The 26,436-nt window shown below is 39.9% G+C and overlaps 1 protein-coding gene across 4 annotated transcripts in view; it reads left to right on the top strand.

Moving 5' to 3' along the window:
- dnai3 (dynein axonemal intermediate chain 3) overlaps nt 1-26,436 on the top strand; it is a 34,698-nt gene that overhangs the window by 2,462 nt on the left and 5,800 nt on the right. For 3 of the 4 annotated variants that reach the window (XR_013296357.1, XM_077583280.1, XM_077583281.1), the window contains exons 3-15: nt 136-320; nt 1,107-1,211; nt 1,825-1,950; nt 2,032-2,231; nt 5,618-5,731; nt 5,991-6,187; nt 8,837-8,940; nt 17,915-18,004; nt 18,156-18,251; nt 19,612-19,731; nt 23,711-23,784; nt 24,185-24,335; nt 25,362-25,464. Coding sequence is in view for 3 of the 4 variants with exons in the window: in XM_077583280.1 (XP_077439406.1) it covers nt 136-320; nt 1,107-1,211; nt 1,825-1,950; nt 2,032-2,231; nt 5,618-5,731; nt 5,991-6,187; nt 8,837-8,940; nt 17,915-18,004; nt 18,156-18,251; nt 19,612-19,731; nt 23,711-23,784; nt 24,185-24,335; nt 25,362-25,464 (1,665 nt within the window). In the remaining variant the exon portion in view is untranslated. Of the gene's footprint in view, nt 1-135; nt 321-1,106; nt 1,212-1,824; nt 1,951-2,031; nt 2,232-4,326; nt 4,397-5,617; nt 5,732-5,990; nt 6,188-8,836; nt 8,941-17,914; nt 18,005-18,155; nt 18,252-19,611; nt 19,732-23,710; nt 23,785-24,184; nt 24,336-25,361; nt 25,465-26,436 lie in introns of those variants that run through there. The other variant, XM_077583283.1, reaches the window with a different exon arrangement.

The raw sequence follows: 26,436 nt of genomic DNA on the forward strand, positions 1-26,436 counted from the left end.
GTCATAGTCTGTAGGCTCTGCACTGGTGTCTTTATTGGGACCAGCACGATAACCAAGAAAATAAGTAACATCTTACATGCCATGCATCATTCTATTCAAGAGTCAAATCAAGATTATGATTTAACCTTCATCAAGGTCTCCCAGAGGACATCGTCCCCATGGTCCTGACATCTGCTACTCAGCAGCACTTTGGTTGCATTGCTGATGAGGACGTCACAGGGGAGAACCCCTACAAGCTGCTGAAAAAAGATGACATCTTAGAGGACATGAAGACAAAAGCTGCAGTGTCCGATTTCAGCCCTGTGAAGCAGATTATTCTGGTGAGGCTTATCTTATTGTCCTATGGATCACTTCAACAATAGCCCAAAGCCACTGTGATGATGTACAGGCTTCCATGTTAAGTAAGAGCTGTGGCAAAAACACATTTTACTTGATTAGGCATTGTGTAACTTGGGATGTGTCAAGTGAATGTGTATTTACTACCCATGTTGGTGTGCATTTTTACTATATGTACACAGATATAGACATGTAAATAAAATGCTTTAGGATATAGCAGTCATTTATTAGATAAAAAATGAGTGATCCAGAATCCTGGTGTGTGTCTTTAAACCAGGGGTCACAAACCATTTTGAAACCGATAGCTCCTTCTTGGGTATCGAATACTGATTCATGCCAACAATTGCTACCAGTTGGTGACACGTGTTAAACCATCAATGAAATTTCATTGACCACACTCAATTGTTTTAAGATAGGTTTAATTAATGACCATCCATTTTCTATACCGCTTTTCCACATTGTAGGATAGCATCTATCCCTGTTGGCTTTGGGTGAGAGGCACCCTGGACTGGTTGCCAGTCAATTGCAGAGCACATAAAGACAAGTTAGACAACCAACCAACACTTCCAATTCACAAACTGGGGAAACTAGTTTATCCAATTAAGTTTTTCCAAATAAACAACTATGCATGTTTTTACCCATGCGAGCATAAGAACATAGAAACTCCACACCAAAGTTTTGGACCTTTGACATTTGTTTGTAAAGTTGAGTGTATGTTATGGTATATACAGTATACTGTACATTACATACAGTATTCATTCTGTTTACAGGATTACCCAGAGGATGAGCTCTTGCTAGTTTTCGATAGGGACTTCACCTACGGCCAGTTGTTCTATTTGGTTGTGACACCAGAAGCAAAGGAAAGAATCCTCAATGTAAGTACAGTACACACTTTGCTGGGATGTTCAAGTTTATATTTTCTGTTCTTTGTATTATTTCACTTTATGTTGTTTTGTACTAATAAGCAGCATATACTTAGACATTGCATTTAGTGTTGCTATTTGTTTTTGCTACTTTTCAATAGAGGAATAAGACATGAGCTGGACTAGAATGATAATAATTAAGAAGAATAGTTTTGATTTTGATTTACACTATAGCAAGATCTTCATTTAACAATAGGTGTAGATTTGTATTTGTAATTTGCATTGGTGTTGAACTTCATTACGCATATAAATAGGCGTTTTTGCCATAATTTCCCTATCACACAGCTTAATACAGTAAACCAAATTGTTAGAAATACTCACTATTTATTTCTATACTGTAAATTACAGCTACTCTAATAAATGTAAATGAATACTGCACTTACAGAGTCAATTGAATATGAGTGTTGTTATATTTGTAAAGGTTGAGTTTTGGTACATTTCTTATAAGTGGAATGTATTAGAGATACCGAGGTGTACCTAATGCTGTGGCCAATGAGTGTATAATGTTATGTCTTGTCAGTGAGGGGATAATGTTATGTCTTGCTGTTTTGTGTTTGTTTTGCAGCCACCTCAATCTGAGCCTGAAGAAGATTTAGTGGATGAAATCAAAACTCCAGAACCAAAGGATTGGATATCACTTGGCAGTGAAAAAGAAATAGATGAAGAATCTGTCAAAGAGACAAGAGGAAAGGTGCTTACACTTTAAACAACTCATTTAAAAAGTTTTTTTCCCCATTAATTGTGGTCTTCTCTATTCTGTCTCTCTCATAAGCTAATGTACAAGTTCTCCAGAGCTCGGAGGGATTTTGGGATGCCGGTCTCTCTTTTGGACCGCAATGTTGCAGATACCAAAGATGGCATTGTGGAGTGTGTGTCCTACCCAGACAGGCGATTTAACATCAAGGTGTTACAGAGGGATTGTGCGGTGCAGGCTATTCCCATACTCCAGAGCAGCAGTGCCCAGACACAGTGGTACAAATACGTCAGCAAATGAGGACATGCATAACTTACATTTCGTGGTTCTCAGTGGTTCTACTTTTTACACCAATTACCACTTACGAAAATGTTCAGCACACCAATTACCAGATTTATTACCAACATTAAAATACAGTAGAGCATTAGACCCTAAGTGTTCGTTTAAAATAAGACAGAGGTTTTATTGCTAAAAAAAATCATTTAGAGTATTATATACAAAACTGTACAGTAAACCACTATAACATTATGCATAGTTTGAGCATTAACACTGCGCTTCAATATAGGAAAATAAAAAAAGAGTGCTTAAATAATTCATTAATTCTATGAACTAGCCTCACTAGGGTTGCAAGAGTACACTCTACAAATGGATTGGTTAAAAAACACTACCAAGCTCATATTGGCTTGAATAACTAATAGATTGGTCAGACATTGACCATTCTAGGTGGTTACGAGCATACAAGTTTTATTGGTTAGCCAAACAACCAATGAAATTGGTTACAATAGAAAGTAAGTCTAGCTAGATCACTTGGAAATATGTTTATTGTATCAATTTATTGTGTTCTAAATGTATTTAGGAATTATGAATTATTATAAGTGATTACAATAGCGTTTAAAAATGGAAATGTGTGTAGAGTAGTGGTATCTCCCCTGACACTTGGAGATGGTGGGTTCAATCGCTGGCCGGGTCAGACCAAAGACTATAAAAATGGGATCCATTTGCCTCCCTGCTTGATACTCACTATTAAGGGTTGGAATTGGGGGGTTAGATCACCAAATGATTCCTTAAGCGCGGCCACTGCTCCCTCAGGGGATGGGTCAAATGCGGAGAACGAATTACACCCCACTTAGGTGGGCGTGACAATCAGTGGTACATTTTTTCAGCCTTAAACACAGATTAACCAATATCTTGGTCAGAATGATCAATTTGTATCGGTTGGCCCAATCATCAATCAATATATATTGGTTGAAAACACCTACCATTCTAGAGTGGTTGTTTTAACCAAAGGATCTGTCACACAACTACCAGCTAGATTGGTCAAATTTAACCTTTTTTTTTTTGTTCAGTTTGACCAATCCGTTTTTAGGGTGTACTGAAGTGTTTCCCAGATTTCTTAGAGCGAGAGGCAGGATAAAAAAAAAAAAATTGAACCGAAACAAATGTTGGTGAAAAAACAGTTGTACAAACACCAATCGTCACATGACCATACCTGGAAGACTTCTGTGTACGCTGTGATAAAGAACAAGGCAACGGGTTGATGACATGATTGGGTGAGGTAAAAACAAACAAACAAACCTAAAAAAACAACAACAGTTTTTTTTAATGGTTTGTGTCTTTGAACAAATGTTAATACATCATTCATACACATATGCTACATGTAAACATCGGCTATTATCTATCATCTTTGAAGGCTCTGTGGTACATCTTCCATTAAAAAAAAAGACGTAGACGTTTAAAAGGAACCCTGACTGTCATGACAAGTTTGCTCTATATTATTAATTTGGTTGTTACTAACATAACTTAGATTCATTTTTCAAAAATCCTTTCCAGTTTAATACATTTTGTAGAAACTTGATTTGGCATTGTTATTTACGTCGCAACGCATTCAGTGCGTAGTGACCTAGATTGGCGGCGGCTCTCTGCCGAGCAATGTGAAACGCCTATAAAGAAAGCAAGGTAAGCCTCCGTTATGTTCCTAAAGGGACAATCAAAACTCTTGAATGTGTCTGGTGAATGACATGGGCACGGCATGGGGGAGGGTGACTCCCCCGATCGCATGTTGTTTCTTTAGGAACGCTACGAGGCGGAGTTTCACATTGCTCGGGAGAGAGCCTGTTGCCATTCTACGTCACTACGCACGGAATGCGCTGCGACTTAAATAACAATGTACGTCCAAATAAATTTTCTACAAAATGTATTAATCTGGAAATTATTTTTTTTAAATGAATCTCATAGTTATGTTAGTAACAACCAAATCAATAATATAGAGCAAACTTGTCATGACAGTCGGGGCTCCTTTTAAAGTGTGATTTCCAGAAACAATATGAAATGTGGACTCATCAGACCACGGCACACTTCTGCTTTGCATATCAGATGAGCTCGGGCGGGCCCAGAGACGCCGGCAACGTTTGGAGATGTTGATATATGTCCTTTGCTTTGCATGGTAGATTCTCCACTTGCATTTGGTAGATATATTTTGACAAATTATGTGACTGAGAATGGTTTTCTTTGTCATGTTTTGGTTCTGTCATGTTTTGGTTCTGTCATGTTCAGTTTCTGCTTTCCTTGTGTGTTTTCCTTGTCTTGTTAATTGTGACCCTGCCCTTCCTTGTGTTGTCCAATCAGTGCCCTCAGCCACTTGTGTCTGGTCCAGGTGTGTCTTGTTGCGTCATTAGTGTTGGTGTATTTAGTCTGCTGTCTCTCCTCTGTCTGGGTTGGTGCATTGTGGTATGTACGTTTGTCCTCATGTCATGCTGCCTGTTTTCTGTTCCCTCCCAAGTTCTAGTTCAAGTTCAAGTTTTGTTGCTGTCTGTTTTTTTGTTCAAGTTCAAGTTCATGCTTTGTTTTATGTTTTTGAACTTTGGAAACCTTTTTGTTAATAGAAATTAAATTCCTTTTTTTTTTTGGACTACACCCCTGCCTCCTTGCTCTGCCTTCCCGCATCTGGGTCCTAAAGCGCCCCGTTTTGACATTCTTAGTGTTCCTGAGCACACAAAAATGTAATTTACACAATGATGCAGTGCCACCTGAGGTAGGCATTGAGGCATTCCTCAACTTTCCTAGTCTTTTGTTGTCGCTGCTCCAGCTTTTTGGAAACGTGATGTAAGCATCAAATTCAAAGTGAGAGAGTATTTGCAAAATAAAAAACAATCATGTTCATCAGTTTGAGCATTAAATGTCTTTGTAATGTCTACAATTCAGTATAGGTGATAATAATGAGAAGCAAATCATCATATTGTTTTTATTTACATTTTACACGTCCCAACTAGATTGGAAATAGATTGTGTAAAAGATTAAATGCATTGTACTGCACATAAAATGTATCTACAACTGAACTGTACTAAACAAATGCACTGTACTTTCATCCATCCATTATTTATTCCGTTTATCCTCACTAGCGTTTAACAAAAAGTATAAGACACCGTAAAATTGTGTATAGTTTGAACATTCTGTGATGTTCGCGTACCACTAGAGTCAGCCAGCGTACCACTAGTGATACTTGAACCACACTGAGAATCACCGGTCTATTCTATTGAATATTTTTATACAGTTTTTTTTTCACTGAAATTCAAAATTGAGTATGCACCGGATAGATTCTGGTCAATTATGTACACACTGTAGGATATGCTGCTTTAGTAAACATTATCCTTCATATACATTACAGGAAGTATATGAGAAATAGCTGTACACAGTACACGCCAGGAGAACTGGGCAAAAATGAGGAGGAGAACACCGCTCCACCAAGCTTAAATGATTTTTATGATGCAGTGACAGACAGGTAAAAAAAAAAAATTACATCGTTAGTGGTTTGGTTTATCGAGCCTAGCACTATTTTTGCCTTTATTTTGCCAACAAGTCATGGGATCCCCTAAAATGTCCTCTGCAAATCAACATGTAAATATTCATTAAAGTTTTCATAAAGTTACATGATTTATATTGTTTACGTAGTACTGTATCTGTTGTGATTCTGTAGTAGAGGTTCACTGTGTCTTGGTTGACCGCAAACCACTGCTTCTAAAAACAACTTATTTTTGTAGGGTTCTGCATGCTCTTCAGCAAGAGGAGATTATGAACGTGTTCAAAGATGACTGGATGGCTTTAGGGACCGAATATGAGGACATTGACTGGGCTGGGAAGGTGTCAGCTATTTTGATGCTAAATCAGGCCTTTTCTGACCCAAATTGCTCTCAGGACAAGGAGATCATCTGCATACACTGGCATCCCACCATTCAAGGTACCTGTTTTTTTCTCTCAACAATTTCAAAATGTTTACAAGTGGTCTTCCCAAAATCTTATACAAGAAATACGCTATCAAAATATTCTATACTAATGTAATGTACACATGTACATCACACATTGTATAGACCTTTTACACCGACGTCACGTGATCACGTGTCTGTCCTATGATGGACGGCGAAAGGAAATGACTGTTGAATGGAAGTGGACGTGACGCGGAGCAACTTAGTGACTTAGCGCGGAGCAACTTAGTGACTTAGCGACTGTTATTTTACTAATTAAAGGTTATTATTGCCCATCGAGCCATGGAATCTACTACTTCAACCGAAGTTCGCCTCTCAGTCGGAATTGCACATTTAGTCGGGACTCATAGAGCGCGATATTTACTTAAATTGGAGAATGCTAATTTGAAAACAGCCCCTTACCTTCTGTTGCCTGCTGTTTTTACCAAGTTAATCAAATCGCCAACATTGCCGGAATTCACAGCGCACAACCTATATCATTATGTAGTCAATGCCATCTCTCCTCCTTACACCGGGACGGATTTAAAAGCTTGTCGCTGGTGGTCTCTGGGACGAGATGCTATGCTCACATCCGGGGGACAATATATCTGTTAATGCAAAGGTAAAACTTTTTCATCATATTAACTGACTTATTTTTACACATTCCGTTCTATATTGAAACACTATGATGGTGTTATGTTCTTATGTTGACTAGCAACAAATGACTATCGTAGTGGCAAGCTAAGCAGCAATTTCATGATTATGACTCCGAAAGATTGAGCTCTAGAGTGAAAAACTCCAAGCACGAAGACCAAAATCCCCCTATATTAAACAGTCTTACAGTACAGTACTTAATAGTTTGGAAGAAGGTACACTTTAAAACTAAGCTGTGTATGTGTAGTTGGGAGTGGACGCTAACTATCTGGCCCTGTAACGTGATTTGAAACATGTACGACACCTCTGTTACAATCTTTGTCAGAGTGTATGTTTGCTAGTAAAATATATGAACAGTGCTCTACTAACCTGGTAAAAGATGATTGCAAATTCGCATTGATTTCGCATCGATTAGATATAGGACTATACACTGTGCGAGATTCAATGGTGAATGGTGCGAGATTCAATGGCTCTGTACGAGGCAAGTGGTTGTTTTGCCGTCCACCGTTCACGAGGGGCGTTCTTATGAGGGTTGTGATGTCACGTGCAAAAGGTCTGTAGATGCTGTGGTTCTATGTGTGATCAAGACTACAGGTACAATTTATTTAAATAGGACCATCAGTGAGGTGCCTCTTTGATGGTGAACCATGTGAAATGGATGAAGAGGGGATGGGGAAACAAAACCATCAGTGGAATTGACCTTACCGTAAGCCACACCCGCATGACCTAGTAAACCAGTCAAGACGTAAGACGTCATGTCTGCGTCGGCACGTGCGTTTTGCTGCGGAAAAACAAAGCAGTCCTGCTCCCGGTGGTGCATTAGTCACGGCTTGTGTAAGAGTGATAACCGTTATCCCGATCGACTAACCGGCGTCCTGCTGTAGTCATGGCTTGTGTAAGAGAGGTAACCGTTATCCCGATCAACTGGTAGGAGGTGTACGCCGGACACTGTCCGGTTTATTCCACTCCCTAAATCCTCATACGAAAAATGTCTGCGCTGGATCAAACTTTGTGGAAGACCACTCGATCAGTTGAATCCATCCAAAATTACCAGAAACTACTACGTCTGCACTAAGGTAATGTTCTCTATTGTTGTTTTTAGCCAAAGGCTAACGATAGCTCCGCGTAGCTGACCCTCCACATGTTTGTTGACTTACTATTTACTAATAATGCCAACACAACATTGAAACTATGAGGTGATATAAATTCATTCTTACCCTGCTTGAAAGGAACAATGTCCAAAAACTTCGGTTTTGCTAACAATCAGTCGAAGTGAGTGAGGCGGCTCTGTCTTTTTCTGACTACAGGCAGCAATGTGCATTTCTTTTTTTTTTTTTTTGACAAAATTGCATGGTGAGGGAGTGAAGATACCCTTTACTAAAAAAATGTAAAGCCTCTCTGGTTGCTTCGAAGAGAAATATCGGCGTCCTGAAAATACCTGATCGAGAAATTACAAGGAAGATCTGACAACTTTGCCATTGCTGTGGATTCACTTTTGCTTATCTTGACTGGCAAAGGGCGCTGCTCGTCACATTTAGTGGGCGGGGAGGGTCGTGCCACGGTAAGGTCAATGGGGACTTCCGGGTTTTACACATCAGCGCCGTTTCCGACAACTGCTGCGTACCAACACTCGCACCCCCACGGCTGTGCCCCACAACCGCTCATCGGCGGGAGGGCGTCTTGCCTATCTGAAATGCTTCGGACACTGAGACAGACACTACACACTCGCAGCCTTGCAACCGTCAACAGGAACGCGCAACCCAGGAGCACAAAGGTGGAAGCACAAGTACTAGGACGCGGCGCACACGTCGCAAACCGGATACGGAAACAAAGTTGATGGGTAAGAACCCGGAAGTCGGAAGTCCCGCCTCCTTTGTGGCAGGAATCACAGTTGATCCAGTTTTTTTTTTTAGCTACTAGCACTCGATAGTGAACATTTTTCTTTGTCTCAAGCTTATGTGGATACATGTAATTTGTTACTGCTTTTCAAGGTGTGATAGTTGCAGCAATGGCAGAAAAGAAGAGGCAGCAGTTGATCAGGTCTACTGGGCCGCTCATAGTTTTTTACAGCTTCTCTGACCCCACTCATGCCAAGGTATGCAAAACAGGGTGGAATGTGCATGCTGTTGATTGTTGATAGTGCTGTATTCTTAGGGTTGGGAGGGTTACTTTTAAATTGTAATCCATTACAGTTACAAGTTACCTGCTAAAAAAAATGAGTTAGTAACATAATCCAAGTACCATAATATTTAAGTAATGTAACAGGATTACTTTTGGATTACTCCAATATTGAGTATGCTCATGAAGACAAAATAAAAATAAATATAACCACAATATACATTCTATACAATGTGCCCCTGCTATATTCGGGTGATAGGGACCCGGGCAGCCTACAAATAGCAAAAATCCTAGTCTAATTAAAAAGCATGTAGGCTATTGATTGATTGATTGATTAAAGACCATATGCTGTTTTCGAACTGTCACTGAAAGCAACCACACCTCACAGATGGATGGATGGATGGATGGATGGATAGATAAATAGATAGATAGATGGATAGATAGATAGATAGATGGATGGATGGATAGATAGATAGTCATCCAATGAGAATGATGATGTGTGACATGAAGGAATATTAAATTACTATATTAAGTGTAATCTTTGCGTGTCCAAATAATTGTATTCAGGATCTGATGAAGAAGTTTTCCTGCAAGAATTTATTTAGAGGCCTCTAAAGACACAGTCAGAATATCACATCAGAATGCAACGTGATGATTCCAAGTGTGTCAATTTACAGAACATCGACTCATTTATACAAAAAAGATAAAAGGTTCCTCCTACCGGCTCTTGATTGAACAAAGGGCAGACATGTCATCTTCTAGTGACCAAATGTGTGATGTTATTAGCAAGCAGACGTGATGTTATTAGTAAGCAGACATTTACATACAGTTCCCCTTCTTGACTGGGGGAGAGATGCAATTAGGATCTAACCCCAGACTTTTAGACTCCAATGCCAAAAGGCTCTAAATAACATCATGCACATTCCTATCTTCAATAGCTTTGAGGGTGAGAGGATAAAATAAAGTTCACAAAATCATTACTCCACTGTATTCTTTTTAAACACTCATGATTATATCACATTGATATGCCTATAAGTAAATTCAAAAACAGTAAAACATCAAATTGAAAATATTAAATGTCTTCAGTCCTACCATTGAACTTCTATAAGTTCAAAAACCGGACATTTAATCCCACAATAGTCTAGAGAGAAAGTCCAGCGCGAATCTTGATCGTCGCAAAAATGAAGCAATGTTTGTGTGTGGAGTTCAGAAAATAAGAATAGCAGGTGAGAGAGAGAGAGAGAGAGAGAAATAGATAGAGGGGCTTAGCAGTCAAAATTCAGTTTGATTCATTAAAAAATCAGTGGAAGGGGCATAATAAATGTGAGGCATAACACTATGTGATGTGGTTAAGTGTCACGACGCAATAGCAGATGTGTCCGTCCCTCGAAGCCATCTCCTGATGAAGGTCTTGTTGAATGAAAAGTGCGTTCGACAGTTGGTCAAAATTTTTTTTTTAAAAAGAGGCGTTTGTCAGCCTTTTTCCGAACCCTGGCTCACTGCCAGAGATCGCAGGAAAGGTCACGGGACTTCATTCCCAGTGTGACTCAATCCTTGTGAATTGATGAAAAGGGGATTTGAGTGATTTCCCCCTTTCAAACAGCAGATTGACACTTGATCAGCTTTTCCAACTGTGTCAATCCGTGCCCAGGGAAAAGGCACTCCAATGAATCTTCTTTCCTCCGCGTCCTTGGGTAGCTTGTCAGGTAGACACTGGAACCGGGTGTGGTGGGATCCGTTAGATGGCTCCAATTCGTGTGGACGCAGATCAGCATCTTAGTCAACCCCCTCAGTCGGTCTCAATTGATGTGATTTGATGAGCCTGGGACCTCTTGGATCACATGTGGTGGATGTGGCCCCCACTATTATGATCAGCAAACCAGATCGACCATTTTTTCACCATATCTGAAAGCAAAATCATTATCATTTAGTCACTTCTAACATACATAGTCTTCATTCTTTACTTTGAAAAGAGCACCTGTTTTTTTTAGCAAATGTTAATTGTTTAAGTTCTGTAGGTCCTGAAACATGCTGTTGGACACGGAAAAAGTTATTTTTGTTGTGGCATTCAAACAGAATCCGTTTAATGACATTTGTACATTCAATGGCATAATAATGAAAGTCTTGTTGCCATTGAAACTTTATGAGGCCAATTGTTTAATATTTCTATTTTTCTTTAATGTCCTTGAGATCAGAGATAATATATGTTTTAATCTCAATGCCTTTTCTATATCTTATGAAGTTTTGTTTTTTCAAGTGGGTTTGTCTGATCCAATCTTCCTAGGAAACCCTTATGATGGTAGATAATGATTAATCAAATATTTTACCATGATATTTACTGTTGTAGATTTTAGCATAAATGTGCTCTTTGTCGTACATCAAATTTCTGTATTTTTAACGCTGGTTTCTTATTATAGCAGTGTAAATCATTTAAAAACAACATCATCTTAACTCAGAACTACTCATGTCCGGCCGGGCCATGAACAGTCTGAGAAGAGATCTATACTTATACCTTAAATAAACACTGCAGTTCATTTTTAACAACTTGTCTCATGAAAAAATGTCACCCAGGTGTGTCAATGTTCCTTCCACACCTAAATGGCATATTCCATGGGCTCTAGAAATTATACTTTTCAATTGTTTCTTAAATGGAACATACTTACCGTATTTCTGCTATAAGGGTCGTCTTTTGTCATCTTTGTAGAACTTACGTTTCCTCCAAGTCAAATCCTCCCCATTCGCTGCCTGTAAATTCCTCACACCAAACTTCATTCTCACATCAGACTTCCTTTTGATACACAGACAGACCAGTCATTCTCACATCAGACAGACCAATCATTCTCACATCAGACTTCCTTTTCAACAAACTCAGACAGACCAATCATTCCCCCATCTGATAAAGATCAATTTTGATCATTTCAGACCTGAATGTGAAAACTGCAGCCGCTTCCAAATTGCTGCTTCAAAGAGGAAAAACAGACACCTTGTGTCCTGTAGATTAAAAAACAACCAAATTGTGACAATTTGGCCAACACCAGAACTATAAAAAGATCTCCAGCTGAGCTAGCCAGGAGCCATAAAAACAAAAGCCTTTGAGGCAAGAGTTTGTAATGTAAATTTGAATCCTGTAGATTAGAAAAACAACCAACTTAAGCAGATGTAAATTAAGATCCTGCAGCGGAGGACTTTTAGGGTCAGGAAGAGAAGAATTATTATTATTATTATTATTTTTTTAAAACAACCCCATTAATCTATTGCAGGTCACAAATCTTCCAAATATCTGCCATCTCAACTAGTAAAAGGAACGAGTTATAATCAGAAAAACAAAACAAAATCCCTACTTTAAACCAACCAAAAAGTATTCTTAAAATGCTACCTAACCTCACCTCTTTTACAGAGTAGTGGGGGCTTGTAAAAACACAGCAGGGAACTTTGCAGATCATGACCCACTCAAAAATCAGTGCTGCGACCTAAATCAAAAATTAAAAATTTAACCAGCAAATTCGCCGTAAGTGTTCCATATCTGAGTCCACTCTGAGAAGCCAAAGTTATAAAAGAGAAATGGGGAAAAAAATAGAAGGCCAAATTCAACAAGCATCGAACAACGGAAAATATAGTATTTAAGGATTAGAATGAATTTTGTACTACCCTAATTCACATAAGCTGTTCTCAATTTCCGAAACTGCGTTGCTATAGATCACATCTCCTTTCTGACATAGTACAGAGTGCAAATGTCTACAAACAGAATACAACATACGACCTCAGGCACCAAACTCAGATGATTCCAGAACTTTGAGTCCACAACTGTAGTTCATATTCCTTCCTGTCCTTGTCGATAGCAGTTTATGCAGGGCATAGTTCAAAGCGGGCACTGGGCTTTGTGTACTGGAGTTCTCAGGAAAAGTTCATCAGGGCAGAATCGATGATTATCCTGTCTGCTAAAAAGTTGCTGGACATTATGCTCAAACAATGCATAAGAGTCATTGAACAGTCACAGGACGAGCGGATTTACAGTGTACCATCCTTTTTGCAGTCCGTGTGGTCACTTCCCCCCCGAAAGTGACCATTGTTCAGTTCGCCTTCCACTCTGAACATCAAGCATAGCAGGAGAATGCTGTTCCTTCCATTTCCAGCACTTTTTGGTTGAGTCACCCAAGTGAAACACCTTTCAGTCAAAGATTGAACCTGCCCGAAACATTTATACACTCGGAACAGACAGAGGGAGATGAGATCATAGCAAGAGAACACTGCTTGTTGTCATACAATTTCCAATAAAAATAACTAAAAAATTCCCCCAAAATATTTTGTTTTTCAAACCCCTAATTTATTCATTTTGTGGTTTTATTTGAATTTGATCATTACACTATAGCAAGTAGTAGTACTATATTTACGCATATGTCTACCATAGACATCTTCATTATGTGTTACCTCAAATTTAAGAAAATGTGACAGCTGTCAGTCACCCTGGCCACTTGGATGGAAGACATTTCCAGACTTCTAGAATGGGACTCAGATAAAGACAAAGGTTAAATCATTTTCACACTTACGAATAAGTTGTCAGAGATGCAGGGGAAATATAAAATCAAAAATGAAAAGTCTATTTCAATTAAAATTTGGTTTTATTACTTATTCAACTATATTAAAAGTTGGTTTTATTACTCATTCAACTATAAAAACACAGATCTGATTTTAAAAATAATATGATAGTGGCCTGTAGTTAACACCTAGACCTCTATATCCTTCCGCATAACAGGACCAATTTGATTTTATGATTAGAAGACCCCTGCTATTCACACACACAACAGACTACAAGTCTCCCAAATGGAGACAATGGGAGAGAGGACTAAACTTATCACACCCCCTTTCCTTTTTATTTAGTTTAATTTAATTTTAACAGACAACAGTACAAATCACCACCTTCTTAAAACAGCAGCTCACGGCCCCCATCCTCACAGACCTTTAGTCCCTAATCAAGCGTGGGGGGAAGAGCTTTAAAAATTGTCACAGACAAAGGCAGAATTCTCCCCTACTTTCAAAATATGCAGATTTCCTGCTTACCATTAAATCTCGCTAGAACATCACACAACACACCTTTCCCATTGTCAGAGTCACACAAACAGTCACAAACTCTCTGCAGGCACACAAACAAGGAAAAAATCACACGATCCACACATGCTCCAAACATTTCACCAACTGGGCTCAACAAACACTCACACAACCCAAACTCCTCAACTTAATTCAGTGGCGTCTCAGTTGTTGAACCACAGACGAACACAAACCTCTCTGAAGTGCGCACTCATTTGTAAAATACACCGTTTATTCGTCTAACAATAACTTCACCACGTACTTATAGCTCAAATGTCGACTTATTCGCGCACAATCCATCGCAACGTTACGGCTGCGACACAGACACGTCGCGCACAATTTAAAACAAACAACGAAAAAACGCGTGGCCACAACACACCATGGAGCTTAACAAACAAACAAACGCGTTCACTTAACAATTCATTTCTAAGCCAAGAGCTCTCGCTTGGTTCAAATTTTCCCCCCGGGTCATCTTTCACAGTCAACACTTCATCCAATTTATGTTCCAATTTCTTAACAGATGCGGCTGCCCGCAGCTAACTCATCCTTAGCCTTAAAAACAGATTCGCACAGTAGCATCTTACCAAAAACTCATCTCCTGCGCAAAACTCGTACGCTGGCAGAGCCGCTAGCTTAGCATCAGTTTCCTCATTCTCAAAATCACTTAACACCGCCATCTGCGCACCGTCTAACTTTTCTTCCATTCGAAGAAACTTATAGAAGTGTTTTTCACGGAGGTAATCAGCGTCTGGCGCTGTTTACACAATCAAGTTCCACAAACACACCACATTTTACAACGGTGAGAACCAACCACTATCACAATTCGTGCGCATTCATACATTTAAAAGAGTTTCATACTTACGTTGACGCTGTGGTGGAAATGCGTCCAGCATCATGAACTCACTGTTCGCTTAGCGACCAATTCTGACTCTCGACCGGAAGTCTATGCAAACCTCCTTAGTTACGGTCAATTTTTTCCGTCCATAATATGTAGTAATTAGTCGTTTTTAATATTTATAAAGTCAGTGACGTCTCACTTATTATACTACGATATAACAGATCAAAAGTATTCTCATTAATCCCCCCCAAAAAAATATTTTTCCTTTTTTTTTTTTTTTTCAGACAAACACAAACAAGACGAAAACGAAACAGATATTAAATACCTTTTGCGCGACTTCAACAAATATATCCGGATCTTCACGGGCGGCTTAAACCACACAGCTCTCGAACGTAAAAATGTACGGACGGCTAAAATTACACCACACACCGTTAATATACGGGTGTTCAACACAGCAGACGCCTTGTGTGATCAACACAGGCCGCTTAAAGCACAACACACAACAGCACTCACATAAATGTGATCAACACTTAGCGGCTAATAACACAACTACAATCAACCCAACAGCCAATCCCCCGTGGTACACAATCTCTTATGCCATTTACAACAGCGGAGCTCTCCTACTTGACGTCACTTCCGTAAACACGGGGCACTCTTATGCGCGATTTAATATTTTCCCGGCTTCTTATTTAACACAACATACACTCACCGAGGAATTATGTCCCTCGGTTTAGAAATTCCACACAGCACACACCTTGTTACCACACAGGCGGCTAATCCACTCCGCACTCCCAGTAGTTCATATACTGACGGCTTATTCATACGAAAAAATAAAAACACAACCTATTCCACCGCGGAAAAAACTCCCATGCATGGTTCAATGTCGTAGTAATTTTCAAAATCGAGGACTTTCCGTCCCACCGTAAGAAATACTACTACAACCCCCTAACTTGTTCACAGATCCCAAATACAACTTAGCACAGACGAAATGCAACTGTATTGATCCCAAACAACCAGAATTTCTCTACGTGGATAAAATGTCCACTCACCTTGTTAATATTTTTGCGCTTTAGAAATCCGGTGTTCAGGATCAATCACAGCTGTTGAAAAACGTCTCAATAAGATCACGTCGGGGTCACCATTTTGAAGGAATATTAAATTACTATATTAAGTGTAATCTTTGCGTGTCCAAATAATTGTATTCAGGATCTGATGAAGAAGTTTTCCTGCAAGAATTTATTTAGAGGCCTCTAAAGACACAGTCAGAATATCACATCAGAATGCAACGTGATGATTCCAAGTGTGTGTCAATTTACAGAACATCGACTCATTTATACAAAAAAGATAAAAGGTTCCTCCTACCGGCTCTTGATTGAACAAAGGGCAGACATGTCATCTTCTAGTGACCAAATGTGTGATGTTATTAGCAAGCAGACGTGATGTTATTAGTAAGCAGACATTTACATACAGTTCCCCTTCTTGACTGGGGGAGAGATGCAATTAGGATCTAACCCCAGACTTTTAGACTCCAATGCCAAAAGGCTCTAAATAACATCATGCACATTCCTATCTTCAATAGCTTTGAGGGTGAGAGGATAAAATAAAGTTCACAAAATCATTACTCCACTGTATTCTTTTTAAACACTCATGATTATATCACATTAATATGCATATAAGTAAATTCAAAAACAGTAAAACATCAAATTGAAAATATTAAATGTCTTCAGACATCAAGTGCAAAAATAACTTTTATCCCAGTCACAAGTTTAGCCGTGTATATGTTGTGTATGATGTTTAAATAGTGAATTGGTGGGAGGAAGATTTGTTTGGAAGGTGTAACTCACATTATGGTTGTAGGCTAGCAGGCTAGCTAGCACGAAGCTACAGCGCATAGCATGCCGCTGGACTCTCAGTTCGAACTTTCGCTCCGAGTAGATTTCAGTGAATACCGGTCGCCATTTTTTCCTCCCGTCCGTGAAGCCTTTTCAAACTGCCCACGTGTGGCGGACACGACTAGTCAGTTCGTTCGTTCCCACCTCCCCGACATGTAGCAACGGTCCCACGAGCGCGGGCGTGCACGCGCTCTCACTCGCTCTGTCCTTCTCTCTCTCTCCCTCTCTCTCGCTCTATCCCTCTCTCGCTCTCACCCTCTTTCACACTCTCTCTCATCGTAGAAATTGTAACCCCTCGAAGTAATCCCCATTTTTAATAAATGTACCTGTAATCTGATTACATGTTTTTTCCTGTAACTGTAATGGAATACAGTTAAAAATATTTTGCAATCTGATTACATAACGGCGGTACATGTATTCCGTTACTCCCCAAGCCTGTGTATACTTTACTTTTCATCCTGACGCCCAGATCAATTGTTCCGGAGAATAACAAAGAGAACTATTGGATGTATGTAGTTCTAATTATTCCACTATAATTTTAAATTAAATATCCATTTTCAGATTTTCCCTCGATTTCACTAGACCAATTTTTGCCTACTCACCAAATTTTTTTTGCACTAAAACGTTCACCTATAGGGAACAGAAAAGTAAAGACCCTATGAGGATAATGTAAAAATAAGATCCAATATGAAAAACATCATTATTTTTTTTGTGCCAAATTTCAGAACATTTATTGACTGAAGGCAGACACTTAGATCAATAACTGGTGGTGAGCGTAACATAATCCCTCTCAGTAATGCGTGCCTTTGCTGATCCATGCCATCTTCTATTGTATCTGGGATCATATTGCACAACATGTAACTGTTTAAAGATTCAATAAATAAATAGTCCTGATGTCCACTTCAGCAGATACTGATATCAATGGTGTTTTATGAAGAACACAAAGTGGAATAATTGCTGCTTTGTATTGCCGCCCTGAAACTCATCCAACATAAAAGCTTGTTTAAATTATGCACTTGGTTTTGTTGATAAAATGACAAACTTTCCACAGACAAGCATACATAATTTCATCTGATACTGTACATGAGAAAGACGCTTGCACTATATTATTTTTGTGCTGTGTTTTTGTGTTGCAGATATTGCTGGAGTGCCCAGATGACATTCTTGCCTTTGAGTTCTGCCCATCTGATCCAAATGTTATTGTTGGCGGCTGCGTGAACGGCCAGGTGCTTACTTTGATTCTACTCTGTCTCGGCTTGCCTGTCCCCTGCTGCTTTTGGCCTTGAATCACCTTTCTGTACGCTGTTTTCATCCATTTTCTTTTTTGAACAGACATAGTGATCACCAATAACAGGCATGGCAATGTTTGTGCCGTAGGTCGTGTTATGGGAAATATCTGCTTATGCCTCGCATTTGCACCCAGTCCAACATGGGCATCATCATAAACAGGAATCTGTCACAGGTGACATGCTGGTAAGCTCCCATGTCCTGTCTCTAATAAGCACCATGTTGATAGAATTATACATGTACAATACATACATTGCAAGTGATGGATTTTTACGGCGGCACGGTGAGTGACTGGTTAGCACATCCGCCTCCCAGTGCAGAGGACGCGGGATCGAGTCCAGGCTTGGCCTTCCTGGGTAGAGTTTGTATGTTGTCCCCGTGCTTGTGTGGGTTTTCTCCAGGTACTCTGGTTTCCTCCCACATCCCAAACATATGCGTGGCAGGTTAACTGAACACTCCAAGTTGTCCATAGGTGTGATTGTGAGTGTGGATGATTGTTCGTCTCTGTGTGCCCTGCGATTGGCTGGCAACCAGTTCAGGGTGTACCCAGCCTACTGCCCAAATCCAGCGCCCCCCGCGACCCTTGTGAGGACAAGCGGTTAAGAAAATGGATGGATGGTTTATTACATGTGGTTTACAATATCCTGATTGTGTTATTGTGATGTCAGAATGGTTTAATCGAGTATGGGTGCTTATATTACCAAAGGGTGATGTGTACCGACTCCATGTTTTTCTCCTCATCCTCAACTCTTAGATTGCAACACAACTGCATAATGGTTCTTCTCAAACTAGCCACATCATACCTAGTCCTAGAACTAAGTCAATCAACATAAATCTAAAAGCAAACACAGATGATTTAGTCTATCTTGCTGTGTAAGGAAAAAATACATGTGGGTCTTCTTCAAACATAGTACAGGATGTCACGAATGCTGAGCAAATATTTCATTTGGCCTAACATAATAGCAATGTAAAAGTCTCAAAAATCTCAAGCATAGCTCTATCTTACAAGATACTGTGGAGTAAGTAAAGGCTGAAAAAAGGCAAGGCCCACATTTGCTTTGCGTACTTTTATTGCCCCTACACTCGGCCAGCTGGCTCCATCCATCTCCTCTATTCTCTGTCTGCCCGTTTACTGCTCATTTCCCAGCTGTTACGCAAACCCCTCCGCCCTCCACTAGAACCACAGTTTGTCCCTGAAGATAACATAAAAGCAAATCAAATCAAACAAAGGGAAGTTTAACCTCTTTCCTTTATTTGTGGTGTAAGCAAAGCTTTATTTCTATATTGAAGGTTGTGGAAGCTACAGACACCCGTAGCTTGTTTGTCAGCCAATGATTAAGTAAAACCCTGCTACTGTATTTCGATGTATTTTCCTTTTCTGTCTTGTGAAATGCAACATCTCTTCATGCGATTAATCTGGATGAAGTTTCATGCTCACACTAATCAAGCGCAAGTGTTAAATGTCAGTATTGATGGATTGTAGCACTCTTGCTTTGACCCATACTCAACTCAGTAAACTCCTGACCCCCCCCCAATCCATTTACAGGGCCCTGAGGACAAGAAACACGGTAAAGCTCCACTTGTGCGCTACAGTGCAATGTCTGGAGTGGAAAACAGCCACACTGCACCAATTACAGATGTCCACTGGCTGCCTCAGACTTTTCAGGTATGGGTCACTTATGCTAAGGTTACATAATGTTCCCGAGGCCATGGCAGACACGTTTCAAGCCACCATGGACAGAAGGGGGTAGACGTGAGACAATCCTATAGTTAGATTTTTTAACTCTCCAAAAATTTCAGTCAAAGTGTGGACAACAAACTCAGGCTGCAGCTAAAACGGGGTGAATGCAACAAAACGTTACATGACTTGAAGGTTTATGAAATTACCAACTTTACCATTACATTGTGTAATACTTGTCATTTTTGCTGCTTGCATATTGAAAAGCATAAGCAAATCCATCAGAAATCTGGTGAAAATTGTTATTTTACAAGGGGACAATTGACACTTAGGTTAGGTACACATGTACCCAACAGATGTGCAGGACAGGACAGGACAATATCTTTGAATTCCACAGGCAAATAGCAACCATGAGGAAACAGCTTAAAAGGTGGCCATGTCCAAGTACCTAAAGAAGGTGTGTGTGGCAGATCCTGAATAGCCAGCTGAATGACACGAATAAGATCCAGGCCATTAAGGCTGCGTTCAGACTGCAGGCATATCTGACTCCAATTGGATTCCTCCTCAGATCCAATTTTTTGGGACTGACTGACTGTTTTCAGCAAGTGTCCAAATCCGATCTGGCCCTGTTCAGACTGAGCCACATTATTGACCCATCTGACAGGTTGCTGTAGTAACGACCTCGAACGCAGGCGGCTCCCAGTACGTGTCGTGTGTAACATCTTTGTGACGCTGTTTACCGCTCCGTACCTCCCGTTCCTCGCAAGCGCGTTAAGCGGATTTCTTTTCTTTCTTTCTTTTTTTTTTAAACGAACATATGTCTATGGCTACGGCCGGGCACTTATTTGCTAGGGTAGCAAGACCAGCTTCAGTGCAAGTAACATCAACTGTCACTATATTTCCAGTTGAGCATGAGAGGAGCCGATGAGGCAGTGGAGACGTCAAGGCGTTTGACTGCCGAGCAATGCGAGTAACCCGCCGGGCTGCGAACCGATTGGATATTGACAGCGCAGGCGCATTTGGCTTTTGCACGCGTAGAGTGACGTCACGGACAGTCAAATCCGTTCTGAGTGTTTCGAGCTGATCGGACTGTGACGCATCCTGTCCAAATCGGATATGAAATTGGATATGAAACTACCTCACCCATGTGGTTTAAATCTGTCCTTTTAATCCTGTGCTTTGTGACTATTCAGACTACAAAAGAGCCATCCACTTTCAATCTGGATGGGCTAAAAATCGGATTTGGACAGGCAGTCTGAACAAAGCCCAACACCTACTGTACTCTTTGCCAGTATTCAATACCCCACTGGCATAATACCCAGGCCACTGGAACAGTTGCAAGCCCCTGATGTCAAGACAAAAATGCTCCTTACAATGCACGGAGTGGTCCGCCCCAAGTCCAGCATCCTGAGGCTGTACACAAAGCAGAAAGAGGGGAGCTGTGGAGTGAGCATCATGGGCACTATCCAGGAGGAAACAACAGGCCCACAAGAATACATCAAGATGATGGCCCCCAGGGGTGAACTGCTTAGTAAATGCCTCAGGCAACGTAAAGGAGTCCAGTGGGTAGGAGTCCAGCCAAATAAGGAGAAGGAGCCAGATGGACTGTCATAGAAAGACAAGCCCCTGCATGGCATGTACCACCGACAAATTGAACCAGTAGCTGACATCACGAAAACATACTAGTGGCTGGAAAATACTAGAGCGAAAAACAGCATGGAGGCACTAATTATAGCAGCGCAAGAACAGGCCCTAAACAGAAGATCAATAGATGCCAGGGTCTACCACATTAAACAGGACTAAAGACAAGATCAATTCAGGCCAAAGTCTACCACATTAGACTGGTGGAGGCTACGTAAAGAAGCTCCAAATACGGTGTAGCATATCACAACAGGGTGTAAGATGATGGCAGGAAAGGCATATACATTGTACAAAATATAGACTATAGGTCCCAGAATCAAGTTGGCAGACCCTCCAAAGGTGACTGAGAATATCCAGACCAAGATCCTGTGGGACTTCCAGACTGACAAACTGGTGATAGCCATCCGGCCTAACATAGTGGTTGTGGATAAGCATCAGAAGACAGCAGTTATGATAAATGTAGCAATCCCGAATGATAGCAACATCCAGAAAAGGGAACATGAAAAGCTGGAGAAATACCAAGGACTGAAGGAGAAACTAGAGAAAATGTGGAGGGTACTGGCAACTGTGGAGCCAGTAGTGATCGGGGCACAGGGAGCAGTAACCCCCAAGCTCCGTAGATGACTCCAGCAGATAGCGTTAGAGGCCACAAGCTTGAAGGCGATAAAAGGCCTGGACAAAGATGACGGTGCCCTTAAACATAATATTTTGTTGAGACAATTACTGCAATCAAACCATTTTTGTAACTTTAGCTGAGACTTGTGCACCTCTCAGCAGGGATTTTGGCCTACCCTTCTTTACCAAACTGCTCCTGCTGTACAAGGTTTGAAGGGTGTTTTCTCCAAAAGGCATGTTTCAGCTCAGATGTTTAAAAGGATTTAGATCAAGACTCATAGAAGGCAACTACAGAATATTCCAATGTTTTGCTCTTTTGCAGTTAGGTGTTTTTAGCTGTGTGTTTGGGATCATTTTCCTGGTGCAAGACCCACGACCTGCGACTGAAACTGACTGAGGTTTTCTGACACTAGGCAGCACACTTCTCTCCAGAATACAGTACCTTGAGTCGAGATTTCATTGTACCCTGCACAGATTCAAGACACACTGTGCCAGATGTAGCAAAGCAGCCCCAGAACATAACATTGTCTCATCCATTATTCGCAATAGTGACAGTGTTCTTTCGTATGCTTCATGTCTACGTCTGTGGACGTAGAATTGATGGGCCTTGTCAAAAAGTTCCAGTTTTTTTCTCGTGTGTCCATAGGACATTCTCTCACAAGCTTTCACCCCATCCAACCACACTCTTGCTCCACCCCTTACTAATATTTGAAAACGGCGCTCCAAGCGGGGGTGGCCTGGATAACCGTTGGGCTTGCGAGGGAAGAGAGGGTTGGGCGTGGTCTGACTGTGATTGACAGGAGCAGTGAAAACTACAATATAAATCATTGCTATACAACGACGAGCTATGCTAAATTAACAAACCAAATGTATGCTAACAAATTACTAACCTAAAAATCGATATAAAGATGTTCGCGAATGCTACTACTATTCCAACTCCAACTCGCTAAGGATACTTGTATGAGACTGATCCGGTGTGTGGCAGAACGTCTACATCAGTTTAATGGAAGTGATGTCGGTAGTCCGTGCTCGTCCAAGGAGAAAACAAACAGCAAAGTTGTGAAAGTTGTGATTATCCCAGTGTTTAACCTGAAGATGTCGGATGTGCAAATGTCGTTCAGTTCACCTGGAACCTTTGCCTCCATGTAGCCTACATCAAATTACTACAAACAGAACTTTGAATTGTGCTTTGTATTTTTTGTTTGTTTTCTAATGAAAAAGGAAAAAAAGATGTACTAAAGTAGGAGGTCGCTTTATCAATAGATATTTTTTTCTTTTATTACACATTATCTATCTATAAAATGGCTGGATTTTGCTGCTTAATTCATATCCCACTAACGCAATATAAACCAGAATGCTGTACCATATTAAGACCAGTGGGACAACCAATCACAGCTCAGCTTCAGAAAACAGGTGAGCTGTGATTGGTCTTTGCCTGAGCCCTGAGAAACATTGATGTCATCTTCAGTTGACAGCAAGTGAAAAGCAAAGCAAAATGGCCGCCCCCTGAGATGGATAAAAACGGCTGAATTTCGCTGCTTAACTCATATTCCACTAATGCAATATTAACCAGAATGCTGTACCATATTTAGACCAGTGGGACTGCATAGAACATATTATTGTAAAAAAACAAAAAGAAAATTGGGTTGACTTTCCCTTTAAGCTTAATAGATATTTGCTGACTTAGTAACTCTCCTTGACCTCTGATTAGGTAACTGCTCAGGGCATCCCAGTGGAGAACAAATCCAATATTTCTCTGCAGCTTATTACCTGCTCCCCTGACAGGTAAGTCATTAAAATAATTCAAATCAGGATTGAAGATAGTATATGTAATGCTGGCTTGTAATTAGGAGGACCTCTGCCATTGACATGGCAACATTAGATCATCTACTTGAAATAGTGTTGCACTAGAGTCAGTTCTATATACTGTTGTACGCAGTTCTTGTTCAAACATTGCAACAGCATCTCAGACATTTTTTGGAAATGTGATATAATGAAATGTACAAAATAATTCCATTGTTTTATTTTATTTTTTTACCTTCAGTGTTTCTCAGAATTATATTTAATTTACTGTTACCAATCTGTTAAGACAATGTCCTGGTTTAATAATAGTTCTTAATTCGTTGAAGTTCTAATGATATTTTTTTTTTTTTATATTGTTGTATGCATATATGTCTTTACAAAGCACTCTAATGTTCTGGGATGTCCGAATGCCAAAACAAGCGCGCCAGGCCATACCAGAGAAGAAGCAGAATGATTTGGAGTCTCAGATGGCAAATTACAGTGTCAACAACCCTTTCAAATACTTGGAGCGGATATGGAAACCCTTCATCACGGTATATCAGATAGCAATGATTTTTTTTAAAAACTTTATTAAATAGCCATCTACTCCAAACTTTTATTAGGTTTTGCACACGAATACAATTGTATTAAAACATTTACAAAGTGTGCATAGTTCACATTTTCATCTTAGAAAAAATGGAAAGTGGTCACTGTAGTAATGAAGCACAATTCAAGTAACTTACATAAAAATGGAGCAACCACAATGAATACAGTAAATAAAAAAATAACAGTAGGCATTGGAAGCAGCCAGGTATTAGTAGACTGCAATACAGACAGTCACAGGCACACTGTGTCAGAGTAGAGGCGTATGACCCTCATCATAGCAAAAGTATTTCTCTCTAAACTACTAGGGTGGCAGATGCCTGCTATTAATAATTTTTCTCCAAATTAATAATTTTTCTCCAAATTTAACAAAAGAAAGTGTCAGCAAGTGTGACAATTGACACAAAAAACACACACGTCGGTTCATATTTGTCTGCCTCCGGCTTGATCAAATCCACCAAGATCACATTACACCACCTGTGACAAAAGATAGACTTGGTTTTACTGAGTGTAAAACCAAGTCTACTTTTTGTCACCAAATTGGAAGATGCGCAGCAGCCGTGTCAGCCGGAATGCTCTTTGAGGCGTAGCACACGTCTACCAAATTCACAGACACGCCAAACTAGACTTGCCCTGACAGGAAAATGAAGACGCACCCGTTTTTACATCGAGCGCACTCTACTGTCTGTTTCCAAATTGCCAGGTGCGTCGGGGCTGCATCTGCCTAGAAAGGCACAATATGGTCCCAAACATGGTAGACTTGATTTGTCCCACCACAAAAATGAAGATAAGTCAGTTTTTACACAAAGAGCACACGAAATGCATCTTTTTTTCTTTTCTTTTTTCTTCGCTGGACCCTTGTACAATGCTCCCCGTGGTTTTATCTATTTGACAATCCTCAAATCTAAAACAGGTTTGAAGGTGCTTTATTTTCAAAGGTAAGCTTGGTAAAACACACATTTTCTTTCATGTTTTAGGTTCCCTTGGTAAACATGGAGCGGAACGGTGATTACACCCCAATAAGATTCAACCTTTACCCCTTCACCAATAATATTAATAACAGCAACACCACAATATCAGGTGAGAGTAAACGTTATAGTTTTTATTGGTGAGGCTTTACGATCCCTCCATTTTCCCTTGGTTACTTAAAGAACATTCAACAGTTAGAATACAATGTAAATACTTTTTGAATGTAAAAAGTATGACAAGGAATGCTAACAGAAATATATATATATATATATATATATATATATATATATATATATATATATATATATATTTATTATTTTTTATTTTTTTAAAGAGCCTAGCGAGGTAATGGCTGTTTTGATAGCATTTAAATTATGCTGGCAAATATACACAAATATATAACGTCTTTCGTTTGTGGTAATTGATCAGATACAGATACATTAAAGGTAAATTATAAATTACTTTGTAGTGTAGTGTATTGACTGACAGACGATTGCCATGAACAATAGCACTGTGTTTGATAAACCCAATGCCCATGTGTGTTGACAACATTGTATGTCTTTTACACATTCAAAGGAGTACAGTATAAATGAGAATACCTGCCTAATTCACTGAATAAAACACTTGGCAACCTACAACATTTTATAGGACCCAGTAGAAAAGAAATATAACATCAATTGTGAATTACAAGGAACCTTAATAAGATGATATCCTTGAAGTGTACTGTTTTAAATGAGTGCTGGTGTTAGATATCAGAAGGACAGACAAGCCCTTGGCATGCTTATACTGTATTTTCTGGGCGGTGTTGGATATTTACATTCATGCCATAGTGACTGAAAGAACTACAAGTGAAAAAAATACTGTATCCACTCCTTTATCTGGATCATGACACAAACTGAACAAACAAGTCTGAGTATGCGTAGCCTGAGCTAAACACATGTACAGCCACAACAAAAAGACACAATTAATGGAGCCCCAATGTGTCAATTTATTTTTTAAACCAAAAGTATGTGAAGTTACTTATTTTCCCCCTTGGATTTACAGGCAGTAAAAAAAACAAGTAACACTGCTGCTACAATGAAG

Source organism: Vanacampus margaritifer, chromosome 13 (genome assembly GCF_051991255.1).
Source record: "Vanacampus margaritifer isolate UIUO_Vmar chromosome 13, RoL_Vmar_1.0, whole genome shotgun sequence".
Taxonomy (NCBI): Eukaryota; Metazoa; Chordata; class Actinopteri; order Syngnathiformes; family Syngnathidae; genus Vanacampus; species Vanacampus margaritifer.